The following is a 12,628-nucleotide window of genomic DNA, read 5'->3' on the forward strand; positions in this document are numbered from 1 at the left end:
GGACCCCTCTGTGACGGTGTCTAGATTAGATCTGTGGTTTCTACAACTTGTGGTGGCTGGAATTGTGTTTCGTCGACTCTCCTAGGGTTTTTGGATTTTTGGAGTATTTATAGAGCAAAGAGGCGGTGCGGGAGGCCACCGAGGTGGGCACAACCCACCAGGGCGCGCCTGGGGCCTGGGCCCCCATGCGCGCCCAGGTGGGTTGTGTCCCCTCGGGGCACCCCTCTGGTACTTCTTTGGCTCATCTTGTGTCTCCTGGTCCAGATAAAATCTTCAAAAAAGTTTCGCTGTGTTTGGACTCCGTTTGTTATTGATTTTCTGTGAAGTAAAAAACAAACAAAAAACAACAACCGGCACTAGGCACTATGTCAATAAGTTAGTCCCAAAAACTTATATGAAGTTGCTATAAAATGATTGTAAAACATCCAAGAATGATAATATAACATGGAACAATTAAAAATTATAGATATGTTGGAGACGTATCAGCCACTAATTCATTTTCCATAGAAAGTCTCATATTTTTATTTTATTTTAGTTATTATTCATTTTCTTTCTTCTAAAAGGTTAATATCAATTCCACTAATTCATTTTAACTTATAAAACCTATTTTTTATTATAGTTTTTATTTCATTTTCTTTCTGCTTAAAGGATAATACCAAAGCCACAAATTCTTTTTTTTCTTAGAAAACTTCAGTATATTGAATTATTATTTTATTTTGTTTTCTTTCTTCTTTAATCATAATACAAATGTCACTAATTGAATCCTTTTTAGGGAACTTATTTTTGTGAAATTGCATTGTTATATGCTTACTATCTAATTGTTTGTGTGTTGCACCGTGGGCATACATTGTCCTTATTTTATTTTGTTTAGTTTCTTTTTCTTTTTAAGTGTAATGCCAGTGTCACCAATTCATTCTTTCTTATAACACTTCATTTATTTATTTTAATTTTCTTTCTTTTTAGGGTATGCCACTAAATCATTCTTACTTATAAAAATTTATTATTTTATTTTTAGGTTTTATTTTATTTTATTTCTTCTTTAAGGGTATTTGCTACTCGTGATAGAGTTGCTGGATTTCTCCGAAGAGGAAGGGTGATGCAGTATAGTAGCAGATAGTATTTCTCTTAGTTAAAAACCAATATTTATTGGATCAGTAGGAAACAACACACGAACAACTTAGCAGCACTTGCAGAAAAATAAAATAATTCCTTGCACCCAACAAAGGCAAGGGGGTCATGACTACCCTTGTTCTTGTCAGTTACAAGGTTAAAAGCAAATAGTTATAATGATAGCAAATAAGTAGCAATGATAAAAGCTTGCAAATTAATTGAGAATGGACAAAGAGACCATAGGTTCACTAGTGGCATCTCTCTCGAAAGCAAGGTAGCGATGGGTAAACAAATTACTGTTGGGGCAATTGACAGAATTGTGCATTGCTATAATGATCATCCATGGCATAATCAATACATATGCATTATGTCGGTGAAAAGTAGACCGTTACTCCAAACGCATCTACTACTATTAGTCCACCCAAGACCGATATCCAGCATGCGTCTCAAAGTATCAAGCTCATACAAACAGAGTAATGCATTACACAAGATGACATAACGTAGCCAGAATAAGATCAATCAATATAACCCAGCCATTTTATCCTTAGTAGCAACAATACAATATGTGCCATTTTCCTTTCTATCAGTGGACAGGATCGCCACAAAATTGAACCTACCACAAAGCACTTCTCTGAAGAAAAATCAATCTAACTTGGCCAAAGTAGACGGACAGATCATATAGAAATACAAAGTTATAAAGTTACGCAGTAAAGAAGGCTCAAGAAACTCATATAAATTCAATGGATAATCTGATCATAAAGTCGCAATTCATTGGATCCCAACAAGCGCATCGCAAAAGATTACTTCGGATGATCTTAGAGAAGACCATTATATTAAAAAAAATATAGAGAGAAAGAAAGCCACCTAGTTACTATTGGGGCAGCAAGGTCGATGAAGATGGCCTCCCCATGTCAGATTGTGAATCGTCTTGGCCAACTAGGAGATATTCAGGGAGCGAATGTCGTCGACATGAAACTGACTGACCCCATCTCGTATCTTCGTCTTGTCTTCCTTTGTAGGAGTGTCCACAGATTCACCGTCCTGTCTGTCCCTCTGAAAAATATCTTAGTCACATCATGCTAACTGTTGGAAATATGAGCAAATTACTACGAGATTTAATTCGAATAAACAGAAGATAAATCATGACCACAGCAGCAGAGATTAAACTAATCATGCGAACTAGCATAGCAGATGAACATATCACATCTAGGGCACATACTAGAAACATGAATTCTACCACGATCTCGAACAGGAAGGATAGAATCACATACGGTGCAGCGGGTGCAGCACCGCCGACGTTGACGTTGTCGCCCATGTCGTCGAGGACGAGGTTGCCGAGGTCAGGGAAGAAGTCGTCGTTCGCGAAGTCGTCGCTGCCAGCAGTCGCGCGAGTGCGTTCCCCAAAAACCTGATCGCCCCTCTCCCGTACAGGATCACGAGAGGCGGGGTTCCGGAGGCCTGCTGTCCCTTCTCGCGGTGCACGCCGGAAGGAGGGATGGAGAAGACTTGCTTGGCGGCGCAATGATCTGGAACGGTGGTGAGAAACCATACGAAGCGGCGGCGGCTAGGGTAGACATCTGCCTGACTATATAGTGCGGGCCGGGTAGGTCGTGGGAGTAAACCCCATGTCCGAGTCATCACGATCCAAAAGAATCGGAAACGATTTAGTAATTAACGCGTCCGTTAATTATTAATTAATGACTCATTAATTTTCCCATGCAGCAAAAATATAGACAACGTGCATAGCTCTGTCCTCGGCTCGGCTCAATCCCGCGGCGCGGAGTGGCGCGGAGTGACGAGGCGTGGCGTGACGAGGCGAGCAAGGAGGAGGAGCGCGCGTGTAGGTCTCCTCTTCTCATGCTCATACAAGTAGTAGAAGAGCTCACCTTATAAAGAGGTGCAACTCTCTCTCAACTTCCGGGGTGGGACTAAACTTTAGCCTCACTCACTCCACTCACATGTGTGCATGAATGGGCCAAGAGAATTTCAGAATTTTAGTTGGGCTTTGGGCCAAAGGCCTACTAGCAAAATTCCAACAATCCCCCACAAAGTCTCATTGGCACATCTCATCATTTAGTTCCAAAACATTATTTTATATATCGGTGCTTAGTGGAGACTGTGAAGTTGAACTTCTACTTAGAAATTTATACTACACTAGATCACAACTTGAATAGTGGACTATGCCTTGAACTACAAGTTTTCTGTGAAACTAGTTTCACACAAATTCTTGACCGATACTGGGCTGCCGCAAGGCTTCCCCGCGGGTGGAGCGTATACGTCATACTCCAGGGCCTTTCATGAATTTATTAGAGAACACCCAATTCTCACAGACTGCGATGTTAACAGTCAAATTCATATAGGTGTGTTCCTCAGAAGATGTTCTGCAGGACAACATCTCTTCTTACCCGAATAAGCCACTTGGACCACATTAAGATAAGTATCAACCTGCCATGCAGATCAGGAGAGTATTGCATCTTCACGGAGTGGGATAATTAATATAGGGATACTCTCTTCCCAGTTGACCAACAGCTTGTCTCCCACTTCTACTTCATGGGATTTCCAATCACATAGAGTGGGTTACCACTATGGACAACTCATGCGGTGGGTCTCAAACCCATCTCCATCGATGCATTATCTATCACATTATGTGATAGACCCTTTGTGAAGGGATCTGCCAAGTTTTTCGACGTTTGGATATAATCCAACGTAATAACTCCGGAGTTCCTCAATTTTCTGACAGATTTTAGTCTCCTCTTCACATGCCTTGAGGACTTCATATTGTCCTTAGAACTGTTTATCTTGACGATCACAGTTTGATTATCACAGTTCATCAGGATAGGGGGTATTAGTTGTTCAACCATAGGTAAGTCCATCAAGAGTTCACGAAGCCACTCTGCTTCAACAGTGGCAGTGTCTAATGCTGTGAGTTCTGTTTCCATAGTTGACCTCGTTAAGATGGTCTGCTTGCAAGACTTCCAAGAAATAGCGCCACCACCAAGTGTAAAAACATAACCACTTGTGGCCTTAATCTCATCAGCATCAGATATCCAGTTTGAGTCACTATAACCCTCCAATACCCTTGGATACATGGTGTAGTGAATCCCATAGCTCGCGGTGCCTTTCAAATAGCGCATAACTCTCTCAAGCGCATGCCAATGATCATCTCCCAGTTTTGACACAAACCGACTTAGCTTGCTCACAGCAAAAGAGATGTCAGGCCTCGTGGCACTCGCCAAATACATAAGCGAGCCAATAATCTGAGAATACCTCAGTTGATCTCTAGCAACCCGTCAATTTTTTCGAAGCAACACACTAGCATCATATGGAGTTGGAGAAGGCGTGTAGTCGCTATACCCAAAACGACTCAAGACCTTTTCCACATAATGATACTGAAGCAGTGTGATCCCACCATTCTCATCTCTCAACAGCTTGATGTTTAAGATAACATCAGCTACTCCTAGATCCTTCATCTCAAAACAGCAAGATAAGAAATCCTTAACCTCCTTGATTAAATCAAGTTTGGTTCCAAAGATCAATATGTCGTCGACATACAGACAAAGAATAACTCCTTCGCCCCCACCATAGCGATAGTACACACACTTGTCACCATCGTTTACTACAAAGCCGGCAGCAGTTAATGTTCTTTCGAACTTCTCATGCCACTCCTTAGGAGCTTGTTTAAGGCCATATAAAGACTTTAATAACTTGCACACCTTTTCTTCCTGACCAGGTACTACAAAACCATCTGGCTGATCCATGTAAATTTCCTCCTTCAACTCTCCATTGAGGAAAGCCGTCTTAACGTTCCATTTGATGAACGAGAAGACCATGTGAGGCAGCCAGTGATAGTAGCACCCGAATTGTGGTCAGTCTAGCCACGGGTGAGTAAGTATCAAAGAAGTCTTCACCTTCTTTCTGGGTATACCCCTTGGCCACAAGCCGTGCCTTGTACTTTTCAATCGTACCATCAGGTCTAAGCTTTTTCTTGAACACCCACTTACATCCTACAGGTTTGCACCCATAAGGATAGTCAGTGATCTCCCAGGTACCGTTAGCTAAGATGGAATCCATCTCGCCACGTACAGCTTCCTTCCAGTAGTCAGCATCAGGAGATGCATAGGCTTCTGAAATAGTCCTGGGTGTGTCATCTACGAGGTACATAATGAAATCATCACCAAAAGACTTTGCAGTCCTCTGTCTCTTGCTCCTCACAGGAGTTCCATTGTTACCCTCAACAGGATTCTCAACGTGTTTCATCACAATGGTGGGTTCAGGAATTACAGTGAATTCCTCACTAGATGGAGTAGGTATCTCCTGATTTGATGAACTCGACATATCCTTCATAGGAAATATGTCCTCAAAGAAAGTTACATCATTTGATTCCATAATCGCACCAACATGCATGTCGGATACCTCAGATTTTATTATCAAAAATCTATAGCCGATGCTATGAAAAGCATAGCCCAGAAGAACACAATCCATGGTTTTTGGTCCAAGCTTGCGCTTCTTGGGAATTGGTATATTGACTTTCGCCAAACAACCCCAAGTACGTAGGTAAGAGAGTTTCAACCTTTTCCTTTCCCACTCCTCAAATGGAGTCATGGTCTTATGCTTTGTGGGAACTCGGTTTAGGACATGACACGCAATCATTAGCGCCTCCCCCCACCATTTCTTGGATAGACCCGAAGTGTCTAACATGGTGTTAACCATATCAATTAGAGTTCGATTCTTTCATTCGGCTACCCCATTTGACTGGGGTGAGTAGGGAGGCGTCCTCTCATGGATTATACCATGTCCCGCACAAAACAGATCAAATTCATTGGAAAAATACTCTCCACCATGATCGGACCTAAGCCGTTTAATTTTTCGATCAAGTTGGTTCTCTACCTCAGCTTTATAGTTTTTAAAGAAAGTCAAAGCCTCATCTTTTGATTTCAGAAGATACACATAACAATATCTAGTGGAGTCATCAATCAACGTCATGAAGTATCTCTTTCCACCTTTTGTCAACACGCCATTCATCTCACAAAGATCAGAATGTATAAGCTCTAGTGGCGCCAAGTCTCTTGCATCTGCAGTCTTATGGGACTTGCGAGGTTGCTTAGCTTGCACACATACTTGGCACTTGGAGCCTTTGACAGTAGAGATTTTCGGAATTAAATTCATATTGGCTAACCGCGTCATGCAACCAAAGTTAATATGACAGAGTCGTGAATGCCAAATATCAGACTCATTATTGTGGCAAACATTATTAATAACTTTAGTGCAAATATCTGACAAAGATAGGCGGAACAAGCCTCCGCACTCATAGCCTTTTCCAACAAATTGTCCACACTTAGAAATTACAACTTTATTGGATTCGAAAACCAACTTAAAACCATCTCGACATAAACGGGAACCGCTAACGTGATTTTTATTGATGGACGGCACATGATGAACGTTCTTCAGACGCACAGTCTTCCCCAAAGTAAACTTCAGATCGACCGTACCAACACCTCGAACGATGGCATGTGACCCGTTCCCCATCAGCACGGGTGAAGTCCCTGTTGCCTGGTAAGAAGAAAACATGGAGGCGTCAGCACAAACATGTACATTGGCACCGGTGTCAATTAACCAATCAGGGGATTGAAATACTGAAAGGATGGTAGGAAAAATACCGTACCCAGATTCCTTCATATCAGTATCACCGATGACAACATTAGCGGACTTACCGCTCTTCTCATGTTCGCGCTCCTCAAAGCGGTTAGGACACTTCGGAGCCTAGTGATTAGGATCACCGCAGACATGGCAAAGTCCCTTCCCCTTCTTATGAGAATTCTTCTTGAAGTTGGTAGAATGTGATGGCTTGTTCTTTGTATCAAACCTGCCTTTGCCCTGAGTTTTGTTCTTATTGTTTTTGAACTTGTTGGGCTGGGAGTTCTTCTTCTGTGCCATGTGGGTACTAGAACCTCCCTCAGCAACTCGAGCACGTGTGTCCTTTGCTCTCTCCTTCTCTTCAACATCAAGAGTACCAATGAGATCCGCAACGGAAAACTCCTGTCTCTTGTGTTTCAGGAAAGTAGCAAAATTGTTCCACGAAGGTGGAAACTTGGCAATGATGCCTCCGGCAACAAATTTGTCTGGCAACACACAATTGAAGTACTCAAATTCTTTTGCGAGCGACTGTATCTCATGAGCCTGCTATACAACAGGACGCTCATCAGTCATCTTGTAGTTATAGAATTGCTCCATGACGTACAACTCGCTGCCGGTGTCCGAGGCACCAAACTTGGCCTCAAGCGCAGCCCACATGTCCTTGCCGTTGTCAAACGACATATACGAATCCACAATGGAGTCATCAAGAACACTCAGAAGAGCGCCTTTAAAGAGGGTATCGATCTTCTCAAAAGCTTCCAGCTGTGCTGGATTAAGATCGCCCTCAGGCTTGCCCTTGGTGGCATCATAGCAGCCCATGGTCTTGAACCAGTAGACTGCTCTCGTGCGCCACCTCTTATATTGCGCCCCCTTAAAGGCAGGCGGCTCCAAATGCGCAGCAAAACCACTCGGAGTAAATTGCCTATAATCAGGTTTTTGGATTGTTGGAAATATGAGCAAATTACTAGACAACGTGCATAGCTCTGTCCTCGGCTCGGCTCAATCCCGCAACGTGCATAGCTCTGTCCTCGGCTCGGCTCAATCCCGCAACCCGCGGCGCGGCGAGCGAGGAGGAGGAGGAGCGCGCGTAGGTCTCCTCTTCTCATGCTCATACAAGTGGTAGAAGAGTTCATCTAATAAAGAGGTGCAACTCTCTCTCAACTTCCGGGGTGGGACTAAACTTTAGCCTCACTCACTCCACTCACATGTGTGCATGAATGGGCCAAGAAAATTTCAGAATTTTAGTTGGGCTTTGGGCCAAAAGCCTACTAGCAAAATTCCAACACTAACAACATCCACGCAAAGCTGGCCTTTGTCTGCAAAAGAAAAAGATAGAGCTTGCAGCGTGCTTGACAAAATCCTACTAGCTGTTGTGTTACTAGGATCCGAGAGAAGCGACAAGGCAGCGATTCTGATGAGCTCTATTTCCAGCAATCGGTTACAGATATGTGTGCACCTATCCCATCGTGCCACATGCAAATTGGGCAACTGAAAAGGAAATAGACAAGGCCAATAATTATCATGACTAGGAGTACGAATTAGTACCAAATGAGTACATTCATCAGGTCAACGAACAGCATGCCAATGGACAATGGCAACGAACACCTAGCATGCATGACAAGCAGTCAAGCAAAAAATGAAAAATCTAACATTGATCATGGCAAGAAGGCTGAAATCCCGTGTCTTGTCAAGCTTCTCCTGAGGTTCTGAAGCCGGCCGGCCGGTTTACGGCCGAGCAGCCGTTCGTTGTGGTGGCGGGAAACGTTCGAACCGGGGCGGCGCCGACGACGACGATGACCCCGGCGCCGGCTGGTAGAGCGGGAACGGCAGGAAGGGCGGGCGCAGGAACGGCACCAGCCACTCCGGCACGTGGAACGGCCACGGGAACGACACCGTCCCTCCGGCGGCTCCCGGGGCTGCGGGCGACGGGAGCCCGAGCGGCGGCGGCCAGAAGAGCGGCAGGAACGGCCAGAAGAAGAGCGACGAACCGAACGCGCTGCCGCCATTGTCTTGGCCGTTGCCATCGCCGTGGTCGTGGCAGAGCTTGCGGTCTCGCTTGGCGGGGCGGAAGTTGAGCGCGTTGAGGTTGAGGAAGCACGCCGCCGCGCCGCGGGAGCCCCGGAGCGCGATGTGCTGCGTGGAGCCGCGGAGGCCCGGGACGTTGCAGGCGGCTGAGGAGCTCCGGACGAGCGTGGCGCGGCACGCCGACCGGAGCTCGTGGCCCTCCCGGCACTCGAAGCCGTCCACGGGGGGCACGTCCAGCTTGTACACGCCGTGCTGGTCCGTGGTGCGCTCCGCCTCCAGCGAGATCTCCTCCGGCGCCGCGCTGGAGTTCACCTTGAAGTTGCACTGGATCAGCACCCGAGCCCCTGCATCACATTGACATCACACCACGTACAGGACCTGCCACTGTTAGTGCTGGATAAATTCAGACTCTGAGCTCTTGTGTTGACCAGAAAAAACAGAAACACCAGAGTTTTAGAATTTGCTGCTAATTCACAGGGTTAATCTGGTTCAGAGTTCATTGCAAACGATTGAACCCACTTAAAAGTTTAGGTAGTGACTCAGAGTGGCAGAGCAAGAGCAGGGGCGACATTGTTCAGATTACAGGCATGCAAATGCCTGTGCTGATCATTGTTTTTGAGCTCTGGGTTGTTGTTCTGTTCAGTCAAAACAGTATGCCTAATGCCTCTTGGGTTCATATCAGGCATAACATTCTAGTGCCAATACATGGTCAGAGTTGAGACTTGAACGACACCACAGACAGAGCACTAGTAAAACTCTGTAGCAACCTGGCATGTTCAGTAGTAATATTTTTCTTAAGAAATTGTTCAGTAAAACTCTAAGAAAGAGGTGAGAGTACAAATAGTCGCTACTACTTTTAAGGAAGTATGCATGTGGCACTCGATTGGAACACCTTGTAATTAACAAATCTGTTAACAACATGCAGTCAAGAACTACTTCCTCCAGTAAACGTGTACAATGCAGGTTAAAAGTATGCTCAATGTCTCCTCGGTTCATATCTTTCTGGGTTGCTCTTTAGCCGAGTCTCCTCAGTGAGTTCAGACTTAGTGAAACTGCACTCTTACGCCGAAGCAACTTGTTGTTCCTACTTATCGATAAAAATCCAGTAAATTTATGGAAACCAATAAAAGTGTACGGCAATGTAGCACTCTGCATTGAGCAAGAGATTCGCACACCTTGTGATTGACAAATCTGCGGCAGAAGAAATGCAGCAAAGCAGGAGCCAGTTAATGTATAAGCGTACGCTTGATTAAGCAACAAGCACACTGCGTTCCAGAGCAAGCTAAACCACGGAGTGCAATGCAGAGCAAGATAGCGCTGAAAAAGAATGGTAACCGGATAGAGCATGATGCGTGTTCCACTTTCACCTTTGAGGAAGAAGCTGTGCTTGGAGAAGGTGTTGTTGGAGCAGGCGTCGCAGTAGACGGAGCCGACCACCGTGATGTTGCTGCCGGACTTCCTGGCCTCCGCTCCGCCGCCCAATAACGACTCCGCCACGAGCAGCAGCGTCATGAACGACGACGCGGCGGGAGCTCTGCAGTTCCTCGCCATTGCCGCCACGAGATCAGGTAGCAATGGGGATGAGGTTGCGGGGAGAGGGGTGGGACGGGGAGAGGGGAGGGGGGCTAGAGGCTAGTACAATGGAAGAGAACAAATGCATGTGAACCGGCTTGGACTGGCTCGGAGACATGGAGAAGCCCGTCAAGCACTAGCGGCTACTGTGCTACTGCGCTTGTGGTGCTGTGGTCTCTTCCTACTTTTTTTTGTTTGCCTTTTTCTCTTTTTTGCTCACCGGAGATGGGGACGGACGCAACCATGAACGCTCTGCATGCAATGCATGTGATCGGGTCTATGGGACCAGGTGTATGCGATTAGAGTCGTCATATGTTCCGGTGCAAGATAATCGCTGGAGTTGAGTACATCTCGTCTGTGCTTGCTGGCCCAGCAGATCGACCTGGAGAAAACATATATATGGGTAAACAGATCATGCGGTGCGGATTTTTGGAAACTGGACTCGGCGCGCAAAAAAGGAACAAGCATTGTCTACTGAATTATTCACCAGAAGTTTCGGGACAAAATGACTCATGTGGAATTGCTGGCAACAAAGACAAAAATTGCAAGTACGAATAGTAAGATTGATAAAGCATCGGTTTTGTTTTTATTCGTTCAGCACACCAGAAAAGTCATTCCGTCGCAAAACTTTACATGTGAGTAATACAATAGACAATGCTTGTTCCAAAAAAGTTTCAAAAATATTTGGCTATTTTTGCAATTCGGGTACATGTGCACTCATGTCCCAAGGTGTATTTTCGACGCGTCAAACAAGCAAAAGGTGATTGAAACAAAGTTGCTTCAGCTCAGATTTTTTAGTCCATCCTCTAGGTCAGATGTTGTTAATTAGCCGCGCCTGATGAGTGCAAATACTCCCTCCATTTTTTTTACTACTCAGTATATAAGATTTCTCTGAAGTCAATTTTCATAAATTTTGACCAAACTTATAATAAAAAATATAAACATCCATAATATTAAATTTATATAATAGAAAATTAATTTCATCATGCCTCTAATAATGTTCATTTGGCATCATGAATGTTGATAGTTTTTTCTATAAACATGGTCAAACGTTATGAAGTTTAACTTTAGACAAATTTTATATGCAAAGTAAAATGAAAAGGAGGGAGTAAAAGCACAAATTTTTGCACAAAGGTCACCGGGATTTGTCTTTTTTTAGGGGTGAAGCCAAGTTTATTAATCAAAATCCACATGGATTGGAATACAAAAGGGATCATGAGGTGCGATCAACCAAACATGTCGTCCCTGATCAAGAGAATGAGAAAACTTGGCTAATCTATCTGCATCTCTATTACCTGCCCTCACTTCAAAAGTGGAGATGCAATTGAAGGTGGCCGCCCTACGGTTGATTTCAGTGATAATACTACCATAAGCTCCATTGCTTCCTCTGGCAATGTCAGACACTACTTGCATAGAATCTGATGCAATAATGAAGTCGTGAATCATCAAATCCTCAGCGAGAGATAACGCCTCTCGGCACACGATATTCTCCAACGTTGCGACGTCATTAATTCCATGGATAACCAAAGAGGAGCTGCTCATGTAGTCCCTGCATCATCCCTGCTGACCGCTGCTGCCGCTCCCATGTTCAGATTCGAAGAGATGTCAGCATCCACATGGATCTTGGCGAACCCTTGTGGTGGGGCTTTAGGACGGATCGGTCGGCTAGGGGCAGAATCTGTCAAGTGCCCTTGCAATAGGCAGAAGAGGACTTTTTTGGATTGAGTTGCCGATTACTATATGGGCCACATAATCTAGCCACAAGTAGAAAACAGGGCTTAGGTTCAGGCCTGGCTAGCCCATTAGTCCCGGTTCAGTCACGAACCGGGACCAATGGATACGTCCCGGATCGTGAGCCCAAGGGGCCGGCCGGGCCTCATGGAGCATTAGTGCCGGTTCGTCCGGACCCTTTTGTCCCGGTTTCAGGCACGAACCGGGACCAATGGATGTGGGCCATTGGTCCCGGTTCGTGGCTGGAACCGGGACAAAAGGGGGGCCTTTAGTCCCGGTTCCAACCACAAACCGGTACCAATGAGGTGCCTATATATACCCCATCACCGGCGAGCAGAGCACTCCACATTGCTCTGTTTTTTCTGGCCAGCGTGGGGAGAGCTTTGTGGTGCTCTAGCTCACCTCCTATGCACATGAGGTGTTTGATGAAATGCTCAAGCCACACTAGTTAAGCTTTCTCCTCTCGAAGCACGACCTCCAAGCTCCATTTTCCTCAAGATTTGTCTAGGTTTAGCGGTCTGTCACGTCCCGTCCCCGTCTTCACTATCGTCGATCG

The 12,628-nt window shown here is 45.2% G+C and overlaps 1 protein-coding gene across 1 annotated transcript; it reads right to left on the reverse strand.

Moving 5' to 3' along the window:
• Positions 1 to 8,244: 8,244 nt before the first annotated feature.
• On the reverse strand, positions 8,245 to 10,423 carry LOC125556357 (protein DOWNSTREAM OF FLC-like). Its single transcript, XM_048719110.1, has 2 exons — positions 10,137 to 10,423; positions 8,245 to 9,113 (listed from the first exon to the last, which is right to left on the reverse strand). Exons 1-2 carry the CDS (start codon positions 10,318 to 10,320, stop codon positions 8,470 to 8,472), a joined length of 828 nt encoding a protein of 275 aa, XP_048575067.1. The 5' UTR covers positions 10,321 to 10,423; the 3' UTR covers positions 8,245 to 8,469.
• Positions 10,424 to 12,628: the final 2,205 nt, after the last annotated feature.

The sequence above is a fragment of the Triticum urartu genome, chromosome 5 (assembly GCF_003073215.2).
Source record: "Triticum urartu cultivar G1812 chromosome 5, Tu2.1, whole genome shotgun sequence".
NCBI classification, from domain to species: domain Eukaryota; kingdom Viridiplantae; phylum Streptophyta; class Magnoliopsida; order Poales; family Poaceae; genus Triticum; species Triticum urartu.